This window comes from Pholis gunnellus (genome assembly GCF_910591455.1).
Source record: "Pholis gunnellus genome assembly, chromosome: 3".
Lineage (NCBI taxonomy): Eukaryota > Metazoa > Chordata > Actinopteri > Perciformes > Pholidae > Pholis > Pholis gunnellus.
This window is the reverse complement of record NC_136529.1, coordinates 21,855,464-21,876,585: the sequence shown is the minus strand read 5'-3', so window position 1 is coordinate 21,876,585 and position 21,122 is coordinate 21,855,464. Positions and strand designations below refer to the sequence as shown.

The window sequence follows — 21,122 nt, the reverse complement described above, 5'->3', positions numbered from 1 at the left end:
GCAATATAATGAGATAAGTTAAAGCTGTAAATATGATGGTGTGGTTCTGTCTTATTGTCCACAACTTGTAAATATTCTGGGCAACTTCAGGGAGAAAATCTCAGACTTTCAACATGTAAAGAAGATCATTACTGACCTACGAGGGCATCGTGCCTCCACTTTAGAAGAACAAAAGGGAAAAGGTAAGTTGAAATTGTTTTGATTATAATTTTAATCTGGACATGTCTGAGAAATATCCATCAAGTCTTTTAAGGCCTGAATGTCAGTGAAGAGTGACCACAGCATCCAACTGCAGACTCTAGACAGAAGACAACAAGAATATTTACGCAGTGACAGTTGAATGTGCCAAAAAAAACACTTTGGTCTACAACAGATACAGTCAATTAGGAAATATGACGACCATTGTTCATATGCGGCGAGATGAGAACCCTGAAGTTTCTACAAGATGTCAAGAAACAACTAAAAACATCTCAGAAGCTGAAACAGTGGCCTTGTTTTCTTACCAATTACCTGCTTTTTGGTCTCTCAAATGATGCAAAGCAAAGGGATGAACTGTTGAGTCATAGTAAGAGTCAAAACTGTGAATTCCTAAGAAAAGCTGAACATTGCTCAAATAAAAATCCAGTGATTACGGTTTAGATCTGTCAAACAACACACATATTGAACGCTAACAAACAAGCTATTCTGATTGACACGCAGTAAATTAAATTCCAATTGCATATAAAGTCTTTCAACTAATGTCCCTGCAGCGAACAGCTTGGCCAGCTGTCATTAAATCATATTGTACAATGATTTTTGATTGCTCAGCAAACAAAGCAGCCCAAACTCTTGTACAAACGCTACGTTTCTCTGCCTTCACAAAGTCCTTCTCCGATGGCCTGTAAGTATCGCCCAGGAGTGTCAGAGCTCTGCCGTGGAGAGTCAGTTATGTTGGGCAGTGCTTGCACACAGAAGCCCGGGTGACGGGCCTTAGCTGGCGGTCTGGTTGTCTGTGAGCGACGGGCTGTCAGGCGAGACAGCAGACTCGGATGTTGCGGCGGCTGTGGTAGAGTCAGTTTCAGGGGGCAAGGCGGAGCCCTCGGTCGGGCCGGTGGAGACGGAACCGGAGCCGGACTCCGCTTGGGAGGAGCTTTCTTTATCTTCATCCTGAGGATAGAGCTCGGGGTACCTCTGCATGCACTCCTGCATGTTGCGGAAGTTGTCGATGCACTCGGAGCCCTTCACCTCTTCCGTACTGTAGTGGAAGCAGGAAAAGGCCTCTTTGAACTGAGAGCCGCACGGCCCGCTGGCCATGCCGCCCAGGCACGGACAGTTCCAGTTGACGTCTCCATTTGGCAGGATCAGACCTGAAGAAGCAGGATCAAGTTAGAATACATTTATGGAGGTAAGGAATGTTTGAACATCAGGCCCACTGTTTCCACTAAATGACTAACCCTGCTCCTCATAAGGATCATTGGGGTCATCTGCAATGAGCTCAGCGTTGCTGGGAGCCTCGTGGTCCTCCTTGGTCACAAAGATGATGCGGTCTTTACCTTCATTGACAAAAAAACACAAGCAAGGAAAACACCATGGGTTACAGACAAGTAGGAGACCTGGTCCTGGAGAATACAGCTGTACTATTTGGTTGACAGTGACCCCTAACGGCGCACTTTGACAGTAGCTCTTCGACTTATTAACCTGCTCTCACAGGACGCTCAGGACCAGAGCTAACAGTTTCTCCCAATTTGCGACTTGACGTTACGTTAAATAAGTGCAGCGAACAGTGTTACTATGTCGTCACAATGCCAGAGCCTATCATAAACATACATGTACTACTGTTGCTTTCCTCGTCGCTAGCCATGTAGCTAACCTACTGTATGTTAGCCTAGCATGGTGGCTCGCTCGATGACATTGGACGTCACGGAGTTTAAAAATGAACGAAAGAAAATTGGCATTACCTTCCTGCTTGCAGTACGACATTCCTTCCGGTGTTTTTGTCCGTCGCCCGCTGCGGTAAAAGATGACCCGTGTGAGAGGAATTTAAGGCTACTTGGCAACTGCAAGGATCTCATTTGACAAGCTAACCGGCGTCCGACAGCCCCGTTACACCTCTGATCCTCCGGTCACATGGGGGCGCACCGTAATGACGTCACACGGTCATTTTAAAGAAATATAATAAATATATGAACACAAAAACAGGTTGTAAATGTTTTCAATTTAATTCATACTACAAGACATGTATAGGTGTTTATATATATATATATATATATATATATCATTCTTTAAAAAAGTGAAATCAAAATAAATTGTGAATATTAAATAAACTGAATTTACAAATAGATTTAACAATAATGTCAGATTATAATTTGGACCTACAGAGTTGCCTCGTGCTTCCTATTTGGTTCTATTAGTCGTGTGACCTGTGAGTGATGAGTTAACCTGAGCACCTATACATTACTATTACTGTCTACTACGGAAGCGATCAGGGGAAACGGTGTGTTGTTGTCCGTCACTCCCTCGGGAGGTGATTCATTTCTGCCAGAGGTGTGCATGGCAAACTACAGGTGGTAGCCATGCTCACACAGCCCACGGTCTAATATGCTACAAGCTTCCATGTAAAGAGCTAGCAGAGTGTATCTGGGACAAAATGGTAAACTAAAATGCAAAATATATCCATTGATGCATTGCCTCATAACTTATGTTTGGTGACTCATTCTTCAAATCATAGGATATCTAGTATTAGTAAGTAGTAATGGGTAACCGTACTTCTGGTTGGTCTTGAAGGCATTTCATCTCTTATTTATCCCCGTTTCCATTGTCACATTAGAGCTCTGTTAAGCAACATTTAATATAAACACTGAATGTAATGTGAGAAGGTTGCCGGTAGTAATGGACTGGCATATGCAGTTTGAATAGCAACCCCCTCCCACACCCGGTTATAGAGTATATTTTACTCTTTACTATGTGAAACAAGTTGATCTTAAACCTCATACAGTGAGCTCTAGTGGAAGTTAGGTGATTTGTAGTTACAGCAACTGAATTAAACTACTCGTTATAAATCAAATAACTCGTGGGACAAACTTGTCTCATCTCTAGATCAGACTAACAGCACTAGTAAGTTAATAAGCGTGTCATAGCTTGTTGCTCTAAGTTTGTTTTACTTCCCTTTAGTGTCATATTCAGCTTTACCTATCAATGATGTGTGCCAACACAATTCATTGCTATGTCACTATACATGATTCTTCATTATTTCACCCACAAATAGCATCCTGTAGTGGTCACAGAACATGCAAGGACGAGACAATAGGAATCAAAACAAAACGTCCAAGTATGTTGGAAAAAAAATCCTGTTTTTTTTTAATAACACAATTATGTTTGTTACATAAAGTAAAAACCAAAATGAAACCCCTTTTCATCCCTATCAAACCCACCCTCATCCCGACCATCTCGGCAGTATTGTGCAGCGATTCAGTCTGGGAATAAAAGAGCATGACGATACTGACAAACACTTTCCTTTGAGGACACTTTGCCCTCCATAAGACCAGAGTGAATATAAACATAGTCCGTCATTTAAAATATCAAAATAAAAGGTAAATAAAAAAACCACAGACAGCTTGTCTGAGATTACAAGAACCCTATTTAGGAGTACAAGCATATTTATACTTTTCACATCCTACTATGGGCCCCTAGAAACCTCAAGCCTGATTGCTACTTTTGATGAACATGACATGGTTTTCTTTCATTTCCCCCGAAATGTCCAGGCAGTGCTTTCAGCTTGAAATAAGCACTGACTCGTCGTCGCCGTCTTAGTGTTCCTTGAACATGCTGCACTGAACAATGCCTGAGGTAAGTGAAAGACATCACCTCACACGCGTGTGCTTGAAGGCATTCTTCAGCTGATAAAGACAGTCAGTGGGTACAGAGGCAGCCTGCAGAGAGATGGGACATAGCTATTGGAGTAAAAGGACTGAAGACGCACAATGCTGTGCTCAACGCTGGGAGTAAGCAAAATGATTTTTCACAGCTTTGACATGCTGGAGAGGTAACGATGGAAAACACAAGGTGGCGGAGAAAGATGACCTATCCCAGCAGCAAAATGTACTGTTTGTGCGATTTGCAAAATAAAAAAGCAAAATAAAAAAAGATGATTGGGGGGGGGGGGGGGGATGATGCTTTGTGTCTGATGTGTGTCAGAAGGTTGGTGTTTTTCTAGAAAAGCAGTGCTCCCATGCTGCCCACTTCGCTCTGCTCCTTCACAAAGATTTCAAAGTACTGGTAGATGATGGTCACAGCCAAGAGGATTCCTGTACCCGAACCGATGGCACCCAGGAAGTCCGCCATGACAGACAGCCCTCCTATGCAGAGGCCACCGAAGGCAGCAGCTGTGGGGATGTACCTGTGAGGAGTGAATGCATTATAAAAACATACATATTCTGGGAGGACAATTTTCAATGTGCTGCAAGTAGCAAACATGAAACGCGAGACTCTGTTTGCACGGTTGCTTTGTACCTGTTAAGCTCATGCACCATCGAGGTCTCTCTGTGTCCCCTCATTACCATCTGCTGCTCCTTCAGCTGCTTTGCCACCTGAGACGCACAAAGTGATATAAGCAGGTTAATTTCATGCGGGACTAACGCGAAGCAAGGAGCAAATGCTTGCACAAACACAGACTTACATCTTTGGCAGAGGATCCTGAGACCTCAATCCAGGTCTTGGAGAAGAAGGCGCAGGAACCGAGCATGAAGACGATGTAGATACCGGCGTGAACCGGGTCGTCCAGGACAGAACCGAACGACTCTGGAGGAGAAAGGTAGTAGCAGAGACCGGCCACTGGGTAGGCCCGAGCTGGTCCACCACTTGTGGCGTCCTGAACAAAACAAGATTTTGATCGTAAGATGCTGATCGTCCATGACTTAAATAGATCACAAGAGACAGAACCTGACGGACCCTCTTTATGACAATAACTAAGACTCCTTGATACAATCTAATGGTCTGCAAATATGTCGCAAAAGACCGAGACCAGAGGTGCTGGAGGCGGAGCATCCGTTGTATACTTACAGACCAGGTTCCCAGGAGGTTGACGAGGAAGTTGCCGCTGAAACGCGTCGAGAGCATCTGAGAAATGACGTAGAGATTGGAGACCAGGGCCGACTGCAGGATGATGGGAATGTTGGAGGTGTAGAACAGTTTGATGGGGTAGGTGTTGTATTGACCACGGTAGCGCGCTGACTTTATGGGCAGGTCCACCCTGAAGCCCTGGTGAGGTAACAAAGTGTGCCGATCAGTAAGCTGATAATCTGCTTCAAAACATGTCGTCCAAATTCCTTTAGTGCAACAACAGCAGGTAAGACACGGGGACTGTAGTTAGTTGGTGTTGCCGGCTCACCTGGAAGTATATGACCACTGCAAACACAAAGACGGTGGCGATGAGATTCATGAGGTTCGGCAGGTTTTGTCTGTAGAAGCCCTCTCTCAGGGCGCGCACCTTGTCCGTGCGGGTGGCCAGAAGATGAAATAGAGCAATGATGGCTCCCTCAAACTCAGTACCTGGATAAACAACAGGAGTGCCGGGGTTAGCAGTTATAATACAGATGATGTCTCTCGTTTATCATCACTTAGCTTTGAGATGTGTTCGTTCCCAGTACTCATACCTCTGCCAGTGTTGACAGTGGTGGGGCTGAAGGCCTTCCAGACGATTGTCTCACAGATGTTGGTTGCGATGAAGAGAGAGATACCAGAGCCCAGACCATAGCCCTTCTGGAGCAGCTCATCCAGCAGCAGGACAATCAGACCGGCAACAAAGAGCTGAAGAAACGGACAAGAGGTTTTGTATTGAGCCAATTCAGGCAGACGGCCAGCTTTTCAAAACAGCAAAACATTATGAGAGTCACAATCAACATGTCAGGGGTTGAATTTTCTAATATTCTGCCTACTCCACGAAGGGAGACGATTACAATTTCATCTTAATTTGTAAGATATTTGTAAATGAATTTGAAAAGAATGTAAAAGAAAACATGTACTGCACAAGAGCTAACATGTTTTATAGTCAACCTCTAAGTGCAGACAGCTGTGAAGAATGTGAATTACATATCTTGGCTGAGAAATGTAATGTTAGCAGGTTAGATCATTTAACGATTAATGAGCTAAAACACCATTTCATACACAAGAGTTTGTTTCCAGATACAAAGTGAAGGCAAGAGAGCAGCAGCGAGTTTGTATTAACCTGAATGATGATGAGCAAGCATATACCAGCACCCATCTCTGAAGGGTCTCCATACATGCCAGTCATAACATATACAATGGCCTGTCCAATGGTGATGATCATTCCAAACACTGCAAAAAAACAGAAAATAAATGATTTGCAATTGGCCATCTTGCAGGGAACAGCTACCACTGATGCTACTAAACAATAAACAGTGTGTGCCATCTTCAAAGCAAATACAAAAAATCATCAGTTTCAAAAGGCATGTGATGAGGTCTAAAAATAGCAAATGTAGTGAGCAAGTAGACTTACATTTCTGAGCTCCATTGAAAAGCGCTCTGTCCTTAGGAGTGTCTCCCACCTCAATGATCTTGGCACCAGCCAGCAGCTGCATGATAAGGCCTGAGGTGACAATGGGTGAGATGCCCAGCTCCATCAGAGTACCTGGAGGTGAACAGCAGTAGTGTCAACAACAGCACCAGAAACAATGCATAAGGGCCTTTATCTGTTGACCTTTGACTTGTGATATAAGATTATGTCAACAATTAAGATTATTTCTATTTGTTGGAGCTCCACAGGACAAAAAGGAAGTGTTAAACATATACAAATCAAGCACCTCTGTTGGACGCCAGGATTACTCTCATCCAGTAGAACGGATCTGCTGAATCTGAAGACATGATGCCAAAAAGAGGAATCTAGATCAAGAAAAAAAAGATGTTAAACAATGTCACAAACCAGTATCACCCCAAACAGAACCAGTAGGTTGGTCGTCATCAACAGATACTAACCTGGCAGCACACCAGGAAGATGAATAGTGTGATGGCGGTCCATAGTACTTTTTCTCTAAATTGAATCTAGGATTAAAAAATGAGCACACGTCATTCATATATGCACCGTGCAGACATGATGCAATGTAATTATACATGTTAACAGGAACTTAACGTACCTTTCTTTCTGGTTTCTGAATTTCTGGCAAGACCGCACAGAACGGCTTGATGACCTCCAAAAACTTAACTGCAGAAAGAGATTGTCAGACGTGAGTAATACTGCATTTACACCACACAGTCGCAGTATCACATCAGATCAGTGTCATCTTAAAGCTTCTTTCAGCAGGTTATGTTAGATGCTACGTCATCACTAAACCCCTCAGGTGTACAGCTGCCAGCGGTCACCTGGCCAATGCAGCAACATCTGGATATACAAGCTAATAGACTTGAGCAAAGGTTGGAGTAACTAGTAGCCAGTGTGTAGTTGTTTAACCGTTTGCGGGGCTCGTTGCTGCTGAATGTTTCGTCTTGGTGCCGATCAGCTGTTGCAATCACTGAAATTGACTTTGACAGGAAGCGATTTAAAAGATTCTACTCAATTATTTTATCTGGTACACGACTAGTCACTTTGGCTGAATCTACAAACGTGCTCACACAGAATAAAGGAGAAGAAACCAACATCAAATCTGTCTTTTCGTGGCATGATCCTGAACAGCCCATAGAGCTAGCGCGATGCTAACTAGCATTAAATCACAAAACGAGTGAGCAAATCACTTTAAAACAGGAAGCTTCTGCAACCTATTGTAAAAAGAGGAAGGCAGGGTGCTCGTAATGAGCTCAAACGGTGAAGCGTTACTTAATCCAGTTGAGACGGAATTTGATTAGAATAAAAGCTTTAAATTAGCTCTCGGTATAAGCTACAAGCCACCTAGCGTTAACCTATCCAAGGTTAGCTAATTAGCTTGTCGACGAGAGCATTATTGTCTGTTATAGTTCCGAGATTTAAAAAACAAAAAGGACAGCAGGCATTTTTTTTGACAACGTGTCTACAAGAAAAGAATGTCACGTACTCCCCATGGTGTCCTTTTAGACCGACTCCTGCCGTGTTTACTGGTACCGGGTTTGAGTGCTCAGTGGAGTCAGTAGTGTGGCTCCATCCAGCCTCTCCGCGAGAAAAGAGAGAGCAGTAGAGACACGTCACCAGACAAGCCGCTAACACACGTCACTTCTCCGAGACACGCGCACACCCATCACACGGGACTCACACAACTACACACACGTGCACACGTACGTGGTGTGCGTGCAGTCGTGTCTATGAAGACACGTTATTTAAAGGTGATGAACAAAACCAGAAAACGCACGATTTAAATTGTTAACATATATGAAGGTAACCTCATGTGACACAGAGGTCTTCCATCCTCCAGAGGGCGCCGTGCTCTGGACTCATCAGCTGCTCTGATATGTTTCACCATAAAGAGCCTCTCGGTAGCAAGACTAGACGAGGACCAACAAGTGACATACCTGCAAATCTTGCAGAAGAGTCATATGATACAAACTGTCATGAACTTGTAACCACCACTCTTCTGCTGCTCATTTTGCATTATTAGCCCTATGCTACGATGATATATATATATATATCTATATATATATACACCACAACAATAATAATAAATAATAATAATAAATAATCTTAATAATACTGTGGCTGTGGAATAGGCTACTGCATTGGCATAGTATATATGCAAAAAAAACTGTAAAAAGTTTAATGTAATATTTTATTAAAATGTATTTCCTGTAAAAAATAGCAGTTCAGTGTTTTAAGATGAAAGAATATCTCCATCCTGGTTAAAAAGCTCTCAAAACGGCTGTATAAGAAAACTTCCTGTGCCCGAATATTAAAAGACAATACCCCCCACACTATATATATATTATTGTTTTGTGTGCTTTTGTTTTTGTTGTGCAGCAAAATAGGAGTACAATGTTACTTAACCCCGGTGTGCAATGACACTAAATGTACCTTGTACCATTGCAGTGGGCTTTTTGGAGTGTTCTGCAAACATTCATAATACATTCAGTTCTAATAAAATTATTTGAGAAGCAATCTAATTTTTTCTTTAACGCTATCATTTCTCCTGAGACGCTCTCACCACTAGGGCTCAGTGTTGTTCCTTTGGTGAAAGTTAGCTGTGTGTGTGTGAGAGTGGTATTCTATTAGATGAAAACAAAGAAAAACAAATGAGATTTAGATGATGTAGATTGAGTGTAGAGAGGCTGTTTGTGCATATGGCTATTATAATGAGAATATTTCATCACTTTGTTTTAGTTGTGACGCTCTAGGTCAGTGATTGTGGTATTGAATGGCGGTGAGCACCTTTGGCTGCAAAGTGCTGGTGGCACACATGGCCACTGACCCATAATGATGACACGATAGCACCACAATGATCGGAGCTTTCAGGCATCTGTATATCTGATCAGTCTAAATTTTCACACACACACACACACACACAAAGATAGTGGAGGATGGTTGGGAGCCAGTACATCTGTCCTCAGATAAAGACATGTTTGTTCATGTGGTTACATAATGACCACAGAGCTGTGAGCTAACAGGTGAGAGAAAGCAAATACCACACAAACCCCCTCCAGTCTCTGCTTTTCACAGAGTTTTGAATAATCTGTGTAAGATCTTCTGCACACTTCAACCTGTCAGTCATAAGGAAAGCAGTCAACCTCCGCTTTGATATGTTGAAAATAAGTTGTTATTATTGGCTGGGAATCTATTTCTGAATTCATCAAATGCATGCTTTGATGAACACAGAGCCATCCAGATATGATTGTTTAATCTGCTGTGCTTTAATGATCTGAAAAGGATAACTCAGCCTAATACACCATGTGCAATCAGTGCCTCAACGCCAGATAATTCAAACAGTCTGTGGCAATACACAAATATGTATTATCTTTTGGTACAGATGAAAAATCCATGCCAATAAAACATGAATGCTGATTGCATGTTTTGATAACTTCGTCATTTTGCCCCTACAGTTCATGGCTAAGGCTGTTCCTGTGTGTACCTGTGGAGGACATTATGACTGTCTGCAAACTTCAATTATGTAAACTCACCACTGTTTCAGTGTATGCCTAATACATGGAACCTCAGGCCATGGGAATAGATCCAGGGCCTCACTATTTACACTCTAAATGTGTCTCTATACTAACAAAGGTGAGAAGACATGTTGTGCCTCAGGCTCGGTCCTCAGCTGGGAATGAGCATTATCAAAAATGTAAAAACACACATCCACACTATTTATGAAGGTCTTATGTAAATCTACCACTGAGGATAGTCCATAAGTAGGGGAAAGGGAGAGAGGTATCAGTGGGCAGAGATAATCCCAGGGTACACATTATAATCCTTGGCTGCTGTATTTTCATTTTCATTTCATTTCATAATAAACTTGTCATAACACCACATCTGGCACCTGTCTATCACTGAAACCACGTCAGACTGTGAACAGCTGAGGCTCCATTTGGAAGGCACAGACACTTATGCCTAAACACTGTTCCACAATGGTTTTATGTATTCATAGTATTTCCATTTTTCAAGTGTAAACCCAAACTGCTGTAATCCACAACTAATCCAATCGAGTCCTGGCATTGGAATAGTGTAATGGGAGCCAGAGTAACACCCATGGAGGTGATTCCAGAGGGTAAAGTCTTCCTTCATTTCACCTTCTTTGATGAGCTTGAACAAAGACGGTGTTTAGTAAATCTGTGTCTCTGATGGTTCATTGCAGTAATTTAGAGGTCAGTGTAAATTAGTTTGACAGAGTGGCCCGGCATGCCGTGAGTACGACGGGGGCCTCAGGCAAGGTCAGGGCCCGACGCCTGGCTGACAGCGTCACTGCCGCCGTTATGTAACCCTCCAATTACATCTCGGCTGCACTTTGCTTTTTCCTCTCTTGCTTTTTGCCGTCTGTTTCTCTGCCTCTCTCTGCTTCTGTGACTGGACAAACAGCATGTTGGCATGGTCATTGTTAGCAGGTTAGCATACTGACATTACGCTGCCATAATAAAGGCAAAAAAAATTATCTGAAACAAGGCTGAGAGTCTACTGTGAGACACTTTATGCTAAATTTGCAATAGAGACAGAGACTTGATGTCGCAGTTTATAAGACAGAATTAGTTAAATGGACATCACCTGTGTGTATTCACAGCTGTCACTCAAATGCAGTTCCATGAAGGAGTGTGCTTGATTTATCCGGAGCATACATTCCTGCTAGATCTGTGTGTGTGTGTGTGTGTGTGTGTCTATCAGCATATGAAAAACAGACAGGATGTTGGTGATTTTATGCAAGAAGATTAGGCTTAAATTGTGTAGCATCTATCAGGATTCATTCACAGGGTGAGAACATTTAAAATCGATTTAAGGACACAGTGTAATAAGTGAGAGTGCTTCACAGTTATAAGTAATCCTCAGCCTGTTGCAGATAATGAGTGAACTGCTGAGAGAAAAGGAATTGAGTTGGTGGAAGTGAACAAACAAGTGAAATTGATTTTGCATAACGCATGACATGGACTTCCGTTGGCAAAGGATGACTTTTGCGATGCAAAGTAATTGTTGTCTTTCGCAAAACATGCACCAATCATAGGACTGTGTGCTTTGAATGGAAGTGTGCACCACAATGTACATATGCAAGAATGTACACTTTACAATCACTGACTAAATGCTCATGAAATGATGGCGCAGACTTGATGAATGAGTAGAGTAGTGAAAGAGTTTATTCATGTTTTGGGACTCTCGTGACCCAAAAAGCTTTGACACTATTTCATTCCCAGCAAAGCCTGCTGTTGCCATAGTGATTTTAACCATTATGCAACTGCTCCACATCACAAAGCATCGAGCTACAAGGACACACATGCACACGTGTGTCAGACCGTGGCACGCAAGCTCCATGGTATAGAATAACAGAGATGTACCGTGTGTGCAGTGTTATTTGCATTGCATACATACAATACGATGGCAGAATGGGGTCATATTGATGGTTGGGAGCAGCCCACTGATCCTGGGACTGTTACGCAACATTGTCTGACCCCCCCCCCCCCCCCCCCCCCTCTTCCCAGTACAGTTGAGATGGAAGAGCTTATCTTTGTCATCTCTCCATCCTCTGATCTACCAATCTTTCTATCCCTCTGCAATCACACAGCACATTAGCATCAGATCTATACTGCCTCAGGGACTGACTGTGGCTTTGCAGCTGATCTTTGAAAGTATATTAAACATACATTTGCATCTAAAAGTTGCGTGCAAATACGGTATGTGCTCATATGCTGCCCCCGACCCAGACTCTTAAAGAATAAAGTGTCTGTCCTTTACTGGGTCACAGTAAAGGTTTTGACCTTTTATTGCACTGTCCTAAACCACCACAGGATTACAGAATAAGCCAGCTCCAACATACGGTATATAAAGAACATATGTGTTGACAGTCCACCAATGATATTATTGAGGAAAACAGTGTCTGCACAGCTAGCGGTGAGAAATATGGAGGATTGCATTAAGATTGATATGTCAAACAGCACACTGTGTCCACAAAAATGACAATGAATGAATATAAAATTGTGCTTTACACTTCAAATTGATTTGAAATGTGTGTGTCAGATTGATGTCTATGGCAGCAGTACATTCCAGAGAGAGTGGCTTGTGCTTTCTGTTGACACAAGCCTGTGTCTGCTTAATAGCTCTTCTCCACACAGGCCGCCGGTACTCCTCATGACACAGCGCCTGTGTCTCTTAGAGCAGATTGTTCTGACTCCTCTCTATCCGCCTCAGACTGGTAAGAGATGGCCGGGACTGGCTGAGGCAGCCCAGGGTGTCGTCATCCTCCTCCTCCTGCCAAAACAACCCGTCTCTGTTTTAACATCTCTGAAACAAATAAATTATTCTAGACTAAGGGAAAAAAAGGTCTATATGACTGGGGAACCTTGTGTCTTGGCTGCACTCCACAGCATTTGCTCCAGTTATTTGTCTGCAAAGCAGATGGTGAGAGTGGGTCTGAATGCGGACCCATACTTTCCAGGGTATTTGTAGAGACATTAATAATTCTGTCATCACGTGTTTGTGTTGGCTGGCGCTCAGAGAGCAGTCAATTGTACACACCCAGGGGACGACCTCACATCCTGGATATTTACATGAAATTTGATTGCTGCACATTTAAATTAGCCAAGTCTGTGGCTTCTTTCTTCCACCCAGTGATGATAAAGTTCCTGACCTTTTCAACAAATAACATCAAATATGAAAGAAGACAGATGTTAACACAAACCTGTGTCTTTATTTTCTTTGCCAACAAACTGTGGACAACACATACATACAAGATAGAGGTACCAAATGTCAAATAACAATATTAATTAATATCATTATTATAACATCAATAACATGGAATGTAGTACTCTTCATTCATATTCTTTTTTGAAGTTTTAGTTTATTTTATGAAACATGTCAATTAAAGAAATAACTCTATATCATCTGTCCCTGATACCTATATGAATATAGTCTCTTTGAGTGGAGATGAACAGGGATAGAAGGATGGCTGAATGAACAGGCAACAAAGAAGACTGGAGGGTGTGGCTCTGTCCTCATACAACTCCTGCTCGCTCTCATGACCCTGTACCAGTGCAAACACATACTTGTTCAACAGGATGTGCTTGTGTGTACAAATTGCTGACGCCTTCTTTGGAATCGGACATAAGGAAAATATTTTGTCTGTCTCAAGACTTCAAACTGCTTTAATTGCTGCCTACCCATTTGTCCCAACAGTTAACTGTGTTATACAGAATGATGACGTCGGGTAAATCACTACATCAGTCCCAATCTGGGAACCCATCGGCTATCAGTCTGACAAAAGATAAGATGCAGAATCTGTTTATAGAGATTACATCAGTCAAACAGATGGCTGGTTTATGTTATGTGCAGGTCTCGCTCGTATTCAAAAGACGGACACACACAACAACAGGAACATTGAGAAGCACCAACGTCAGAACCAGGAACTGGGTCCAATCACAGGCCAGGTCTATTTTTGAAGAGGAAAGGAGAAATCTCTCTCCGCCTCCGTAGTCCAGTCCTCCTCTTTGTCCTCTGTGTTACTGTGCATCTGTGTCTGAATGTATGTGTGTCATGTCAGTCTTCAGTCTGTGCTGTGGTTCTCCAGCTCGGAGATGATGGTGATCAAGTGCTGGATACCAAAGATGTAGTCGCTGTCCAGGCCCTCGTACACCACGCTGTCCCCGTGGTAATGTCTGCAGGTGGTGTGGGCAAAATCTATCATTCTCACATCCACCAAGGGGCTACGAGCGTCTGAGCGGGACAAGCGAGCCTGGCTGACACCTGAGCTCCCGCCACTGGTGCTGTCATTGCTAGACGTGGAGGGTCTGCGAGGAAAACCAAGTGCACCTGCTACTTCACCCTCCTCCATTTCTGGTTCAGCCTCCACCTCCTCACCTTCATCTTCTTCTTCTTCTTCTTCTTCTTCTTCTTTTTCTTCTTCTTCTTCTTCTTCTTCTTCTTCTTCTTCTTCTTCTTCTTCCGAGAGGCCGTCCTCAGTGTGTTTTTGGTGGGGCGCTCCATCGTAGATGATGAGCAGAGAGCTGGAGTAGAAGCGATAGGATTCACAGGTTTCCAGGGCAGCTTGCAACTCTCTGAGCCTGCACAGCACCGATGAGAAGAGTTCACTTCGTAGACGCCGTCCGCTGTGGAAGAATTGGAACAAAGCCTCCTTGAAGCCCAACACAGTCAGCCTGCGGCCCTGGATCTTGTCCATGAACATCAGCTGGCCCGTGTCACACCGGTACACCTGAAGGGATGGAGAGACATAGAGGGGTTGGAAAAGTAGAGAGGGAATAGTGACTACTTCTATAACACCCAAGATTGGATTGGCCAGGTAAAAGAGATAATTAACGGTCAATTATACAACAAATGTTTTGCGTCTTTTTTTCTAGTTTCTTCTTAAATAATCCCGGCAGTGAATGAAAAAAGGACAAGTGTTCCAATGTACAGAGCCACTGTTTGATTGGTCATAGTCAGAGATGATGAACAGATCTCGGTTTGATTTAATAGCTAAAGGAGAATTTCACTGCCATTTGATGCTTGACAGGTGCTAATTTCAGACTTTTGTCGCAGGGTAGATTCCATAACAATACATGGCAGTGAGGTTTATTAAAGGAATGATTACCGAACAGTAGGAATAGTCTCATTAATACCGAGATAAAATATAACTACAGCACTTTAGAGGTGTTTCCCAAATGTCCAACTGTCCCTTTAAAACATAGCCATGAACAGTGAAGCTCACCTGCATGCCAGAGAGGCAGACTCCTAAAACAGATGCTGTACTGAGCTGGCACTTGTGCATCTTCCTCGCCTTTTTCTCTTCGGGGTCCTCATCTCCGTGCTGCCGCGTGCCCATCTTCAGGTCCAACACACACGGCAACGTGTGCCGCCACGTCAGATTTTCCAGCAGGAGGAATTCTGGTAAAGTCAAGGAGGCAAGAGCCGTAAAGATGTGGCCATCTCTTACACTAATCAGATCACAGCATAAAACTGCTTAACAAGGTTAGATTAAAAAAAACTGTGTTCATCAAAGTTTTTCCCTCCACAGGTTTAACTGTATTCACATAAATGCTACAATCCATGCAATACTGTATGAGGCAAGTCACATCAATATCAAGTAACTAATGGGAGTGCTTTGGAAGCACAACTCCACCAGACAAAGACATTGATAGCTAGAAATTGTAGGAGGTATCGTCCCTCCGGTTACATGCTGGAGCCACTGACAATCATGTATACATTTCAGTTGCATCAGGTGTTAAGGTGTCCTGGCGGCTCAGTTGGCTGGGGCAAGTACCATGACCTCTAGCCTTGAAGCTCTGGACATTAAATCTTAATGCACTGTGATACTGAATGTCGTCAAAATAGGGGCCAAAAAAACAGTGTAGTTGTCAGTCAGGGGAAAGGATACTGTATTGGTTGTAGTGCATGGCCTTGTCCTTCATCTTCTGCAGGTATTGCTGTTGGGTCCAGGGGTTGTGTTTGAGCTGTGGTACAGCGTTACTGTGACTGCGCTCCAGTCTGCAGTAGAGCACCTCGGCCTCCTCCTCCAGCTTGTTAACACTGGACGGCAGACGGAGAGAGAATGTCATTAGATTTAGGCACAAAGAAGAAAGAAAAAACAAACTCAGCATCTGCTTGGGATCGTAGGTAAAGTATGTGTGTGGGTCTTAGAGTATAAAAAGAGGGCAGTAATAAACTGTTATATTGGATGTAAAGAGGAAACCAATGCTGTTGTGTCTTTCACTTACTATGATCCATCCAAAACATTTCAAATCAATCTCAACATTTATTTCGCCGTCAACCAGTATCAGACTTATGGACGTTCTGCCACTCCAGGCCAGGGCTGACTAAGTATTTGTGTATATGCAGACATGCATCTATTGTAGTTATATAAGCCTCTCTCTGGCTGCCAAGACCAAGGATCAGCCTCTCACAGTATGTAACGCCTAAGGTTGTACGTGTAAGTTAAAGTGTGCGTCATCTGTCAATTCATGTGAGTCTACAGACTACAGCTTTACCATTCATGGCAAACGAAAGATTATTGTAAATAGATCGTAACTGTCCCACAGTGTACTGCTGTCTCTGATGGGACATTTTCTTTCATTTCACCTCTTGTCCTGGTCTTTACAAGAATGGCGGCTTCTGCCATCTTTGCTGTAATTTTCGCTGTCCACAAGCGGCCAGGATGCCATCATTTTCCCCCACATGTGCATCTCGCTGTCGGCCAAGGGGTCCTTGTTTTCCAGATCATCTGCTGGGTCACTCTGGATGGGGTAAGCAATCAGGCAAAGGTTCCCTTCTTCGTCCTCCTCGAAGCTCACTGACACCACACCTGAGAGCCGAACATAGAGGGAAACAGAAAAACATCTGGATCATGAAGCAAGGAAGATAATACTGAAGCAAAGCAAAATAAAGCTGACAACATAACACAAGCTCTTAAGTGCTAAGAATCTCTTATCCCCAACCTGCTGCTTTACAGAGTAGTTTGTGTCTACACCCACATCTCTTTAAGACATCTGTCCTAACAATACCTGGACAAAATCATGACAAAGGATGGGCCTGAGATACTGAGCTCTAAAAGCAACACAGAAAAGGACAGAATGAGAGAACAATCAATCAATCAATATCAGTGTGCTGGCATTGGGTTTTAATGGTGTAAACCCATACAAGAAAACAAACAATGCTCTGAAGTAGTAATGGAAAAATGCATATAGCAACACAGAGAAAATAATAGCCAGACATAAATGACACAAGGCTGCATAATTTCATTTTCTGTTTATTTGCCAAAAATTGAATCTCACACAGATGATGAGCAATATGCATAAATACCATACAGAAACAACACAGCATCACTGTAATTGTACACAGAAAAAAAGATATGCTAGTCTACAGGCTTCACCTACGAATGGAGAGCACAACAAATAGCAGTCAGCAGGACAGGTTAAACATACATATCATCATCATAAAGTCTTTCCTCCCCACGGTGTCCAATAATATGGCTGAAGGAGAAGGAGAGGAGGACTGAGAAAGTAAGTGAAAAAATAAGTATGAAGAGGTGAAAATGCTGAAATGCACAAAATATTCAAAGCAAAGCAAGGGAAGGGAATGACAGGGGATGTTCCAGGGATGACAACTCGCGGTTGTATGCCTTCGCCAACTAGTGAAGTTGCAGTTTACATCCATGTCTGTCCAGACTCATATAATAGATGTAGTGATAAAAGGTATTATGTGTATTTTTTGGCGAAATGGACGTTATCCCTATAATGATATGCACGATTCCAGTGAATCATTTCCAGTAAGAAACATGCATTCTTCAGTTAGAGACTATTTGTACAGAGGAGTACAGACTTTGTGGGCTATTGCCAGCGGAACTGGCAATAGCCCACAAAAAAACAAAGAGCTGGTTGGTGGACTTCCGCAGGTGCGAACAATCTCCTCCTGTACCAGTGAACATCCAGGGAATGAATATAGATGAGTCGAGGTCTAAGGACAGAGGATGTTGTTTGCTGTACAGCTTGTGAAGGCAAATTTTTTATTCGTGATATAGGGATATAAAAATAAAATTGATTTGACTTTACTTTGTCGTTCTTGTTCTGCTGTTTGTCTATTGTTGCGTATGTTAATAGAGGGGAACAAAACTGTGAAATATGGTCACAATCACACCTTCTGTTCCTGAGTTATGGCGTTGCATAATGGCCAGAAAAGCGTTATTGCAAAACATCATGATGTCGCAGTGAAGTTAGTTAAATGTCATCATTTTATCCTATTAGACATTTGTGTATGTTGATGGCACTGAAGCATACAAAACCGGAAGACCTTGTAGAAATATGTGTGTGTAGATATACAGCTTCCCTCATTAAGAGGTGACATGTTAAACCATCAGTCCACCACGCTCTGTTTGCTCACGTCACTTACTGTGCTTCATTTTTTAAGATCCTAAAAAGGGTGTGGGGGCGATGTGACCATTGGATTTGTGGACTAATCCACAGTCGTCTAGAGGTTTAGGGGAGGTCTGCCAATGTTGACATTTCAGATGTAGATGACCTTGTGGTGGATTTTGGGATCAAAGCGAGGAAGAATCTCACTTGGTATCATTTTCACCGGGCTGGCTGTCTGCCAGAAAAATAAATGGGTGACGTACCTGTGTTAGTACAGCCTCCTACAAATAGGACATCGCAACCGGGTGGTATGTTTGCAGGAGGCCCACATATAGCTGCAGGTGCAGCACCCTCCTGTGGCACAGTTTGAAACATGCTGCTGACAAGCACCTGGAAACAACACTTGAACAGGAGCAGGGAGCTCTGTTTCCTTTAAATCTAAGAAATTAACACACAACCTGCAAAGCATCATCTCCCACCTGACTTTCACATAAGCACATAGAGCAGTGAAATAAATAAAGAGAGATGAATAACACCACAGCATAACACAACACCGGTTAGCGATGGAAGGATAGTTTGCATTACCTCTATACTGGGGGGTAAACTTCCTCATTGCTGCAGGCACACTCTTGTAGAACTGATGTTCGCGGGGGATGAGGGGTTTGCAGATGGTCTGCTCCCCGAGGCGCAGGACGCAGCAATGTCCCCCCACTTGGTGTAGGAAAGGCTCAAGCATCACCCCTTTCTCCATGTAGCACTGCTGCTGCTGTTGCTGCTTTTGCTCTGCATTTATGGCCTTCTGGGCCTGAGCCTCCACAGCCGGACCCATCCTCCTCTGGTCCTGACCACACCGCCGTGGGCATTAAGACAGAAAGGAGGAAATAGAAGAGAAACAGAATAAAAAAGCCAAGTTCTAGTGGATATCTTCTTCCTTTTTAAAACTCCTTGTCTGGCAGTTCTTGTAGCTGAGTAGAAACAGAAAGCCACGGAAAGTCCTTTAGATGTTGAGGTTTGGACTAGAGCTGCAGCGGCAGATAAAGAATACAGAGATCCTGCTTGTGCCTCCACTTCAGACAGAATGCTCTGTGACAGCTGAGAGCTGGCTCACCACTGGTAAAGCTCTCACAAGCCTGACACTGGGCCCACCCCCATAACAAGCTATCCGCCAATCAGGAGCGCCCAGAGCAGGTTGTTGGGTGGTAACCCTTCAAGGGAAAGAAGCTAGCACACAAAGACAGTGGTGGGAGGGGAGAGTCTGGCGGAAGGGAGAGAGAGAGAGAGAGAGAGGAAAGGAATAAAAACAAGGGGGAGGACGAAGCTGAGCCCAGCTGTTTTTCTCTCTGTCAAAGCAGGTTTTAACAACCTGACACAACAAGTAACACCATTTCCTCATATAAAGTGAGGTTTAGAGAAAGGAACAACAGAACAAATGGGAGATAGGAACACAGAAACTGGCGTGCAGTAGAAAATACACTGATAAAAGTCAAAACAAAATGACTTACTAACTACACAGAAAACTTTGACTGAAAGAACCAAGAGCTTTGACATGATAAGCAAAACATGCAGGTCCACCAACATGGGTTGCTTTCATTTTTCATGCAGTTCTGTTGAAAAAAGCGTCTCTTATAGCAGAAGGTAGCTTATAATCAGATGCGTGTCTCTTTAAACCCTCTCACTTGTGGTTCTGTCTGGCTAGTTTAGTTATGGGATTAAACAAAAACAAAATGTTTCATGATCTTATGATGTGATAATAACAAGCTTTACTAAAAGTATGCACACTCCCTCATACACATGAAAGATGATAACAACAGCGGATTTCTGGCCCACTGGGTCAATGAAAATGTCTAGCGGCAACGGGCAAACTTGAAGTAAAATGGTCACACTTGAGCGGTCTGATGTGGTGTAGCAACAATATGCTAGACTATAAAACTAGATGAATAAGAGCTGTGGGGAATCCTGCCTATATTTAAACTCCATTGTAAAGGGAAATTCTTCCAGACCATAGCAGAGCCTATGGCTCAATAAGAATTAAATTGAAAGATTTAAAGAAACTGATAAAGTAGAAGATGTCGATGGCAGCAGAGGTTGTGGATAAGATAAGGAGGGGTGACAAGAGCGGGTTACTAGGAACTCATGCTGTGGCCAGAGTGGAAACTATAATCCTCATTCACCCTCCTTCCCTTCTTGACACAGAATGTCGTAGCAGGCAAAACAACATCTGATTAGGACAGTCATTCCCTGGTTTCTCCATTCATGTGCGTCCACCTTTACGCTGCTGGTGGGAACACACAACACAGGTGTATTACCAAAACGTGTGACTATGTGCTTGCCTGCTTGCACAGGCAAGTGGGTTTGTGCTGTACATTGCAGTTGGACACTGGCTGGTTGTGCAAGGAGCAGAGTCAGAAAGCCAGATCCTAATCCTAATCCTCCCTTAAGGAACACAATTAGAAATGAAACCATGCCAAACAAGTAGGAAATAGCCACAGTTACACTTAAACACACGTGTGTTTTGCTTTCTGTCTGATGGTGGACACAGAAGTGGGTTAGCTCTTAATCCCTGAGTTTATGACCACATGGTTGTCCTGCAGCGTTAACCTACAACTATGTCAATGTCAACTCCTGTATTGCATGCTATATTAAAATTAGATCAAAGAGAGAGTGGCAGATAGTTGGCAATATCAAGAAGCCAAATTTAAAGAAGC

General features: G+C 43.1%; 3 protein-coding genes across 3 annotated transcripts; all 3 read right to left on the bottom strand.

Moving 5' to 3' along the window:
* Positions 1-133: 133 nt before the first annotated feature.
* Positions 134-2,076, bottom strand: chchd4a (coiled-coil-helix-coiled-coil-helix domain containing 4a). The gene is made up of 3 exons (XM_079185937.1): positions 1,938-2,076; positions 1,434-1,532; positions 134-1,346 (listed from the first exon to the last, which is right to left on the bottom strand). The coding sequence occupies exons 1-3, from the start codon at positions 1,957-1,959 to the stop codon at positions 970-972; spliced, it is 498 nt and encodes a 165-aa protein (XP_079042063.1). The 5' UTR covers positions 1,960-2,076; the 3' UTR covers positions 134-969.
* Positions 2,077-3,308: 1,232 nt separating this feature from the next.
* Positions 3,309-8,120, bottom strand: LOC306715902 (protein transport protein Sec61 subunit alpha). Its single transcript, XM_079186384.1, has 12 exons — positions 8,019-8,120; positions 7,128-7,195; positions 6,970-7,035; positions 6,798-6,876; positions 6,494-6,625; positions 6,203-6,312; positions 5,631-5,784; positions 5,366-5,526; positions 5,038-5,235; positions 4,655-4,846; positions 4,489-4,565; positions 3,309-4,375 (listed from the first exon to the last, which is right to left on the bottom strand). Exons 1-12 carry the CDS (start codon positions 8,023-8,025, stop codon positions 4,189-4,191), a joined length of 1,431 nt encoding a protein of 476 aa, XP_079042510.1. The 5' UTR covers positions 8,026-8,120; the 3' UTR covers positions 3,309-4,188.
* Positions 8,121-13,260: 5,140 nt separating this feature from the next.
* Positions 13,261-19,495, bottom strand: LOC306716120 (inositol hexakisphosphate kinase 2-like). Its single transcript, XM_079186699.1, has 5 exons — positions 19,003-19,495; positions 16,649-16,871; positions 15,948-16,099; positions 15,282-15,457; positions 13,261-14,786 (listed from the first exon to the last, which is right to left on the bottom strand). Exons 1-5 carry the CDS (start codon positions 19,244-19,246, stop codon positions 14,121-14,123), a joined length of 1,461 nt encoding a protein of 486 aa, XP_079042825.1. The 5' UTR covers positions 19,247-19,495; the 3' UTR covers positions 13,261-14,120.
* Between the last annotated feature and the right edge of the window lie 1,627 nt (positions 19,496-21,122).

Excerpts from the sequence above, each read along its gene's own strand:
- LOC306716120 (XM_079186699.1), bottom strand. The coding sequence starts at position 19,246 with ATGGGTCCGGCTGTGGAGGCTCAGGCCCAGAAGGCCATAAATGCAGAG. Across the intron at positions 16,100-16,648 it reads TGTAAAGACCAGGACAAGAG|TGTTAACAAGCTGGAGGAGG; the intron begins GTGAAATGAAAG and ends TCTGCCGTCCAG. Across the intron at positions 14,787-15,281 it reads TCTGCCTCTCTGGCATGCAG|GTGTACCGGTGTGACACGGG; the intron begins GTGAGCTTCACT and ends CCATCCCTTCAG.
- LOC306715902 (XM_079186384.1), bottom strand. Across the intron at positions 6,626-6,797 it reads AATCCTGGCGTCCAACAGAG|GTACTCTGATGGAGCTGGGC; the intron begins GTGCTTGATTTG and ends GTTCACCTCCAG. Across the intron at positions 5,236-5,365 it reads CAGTGGTCATATACTTCCAG|GGCTTCAGGGTGGACCTGCC; the intron begins GTGAGCCGGCAA and ends TTACCTCACCAG.
- chchd4a (XM_079185937.1), bottom strand. The coding sequence starts at position 1,959 with ATGTCGTACTGCAAGCAGGAAG. Across the intron at positions 1,533-1,937 it reads GTCGTACTGCAAGCAGGAAG|GTAAAGACCGCATCATCTTT; the intron begins GTAATGCCAATT and ends TTGTCAATGAAG. Across the intron at positions 1,347-1,433 it reads TGATCCTTATGAGGAGCAGG|GTCTGATCCTGCCAAATGGA; the intron begins GTTAGTCATTTA and ends CTGCTTCTTCAG.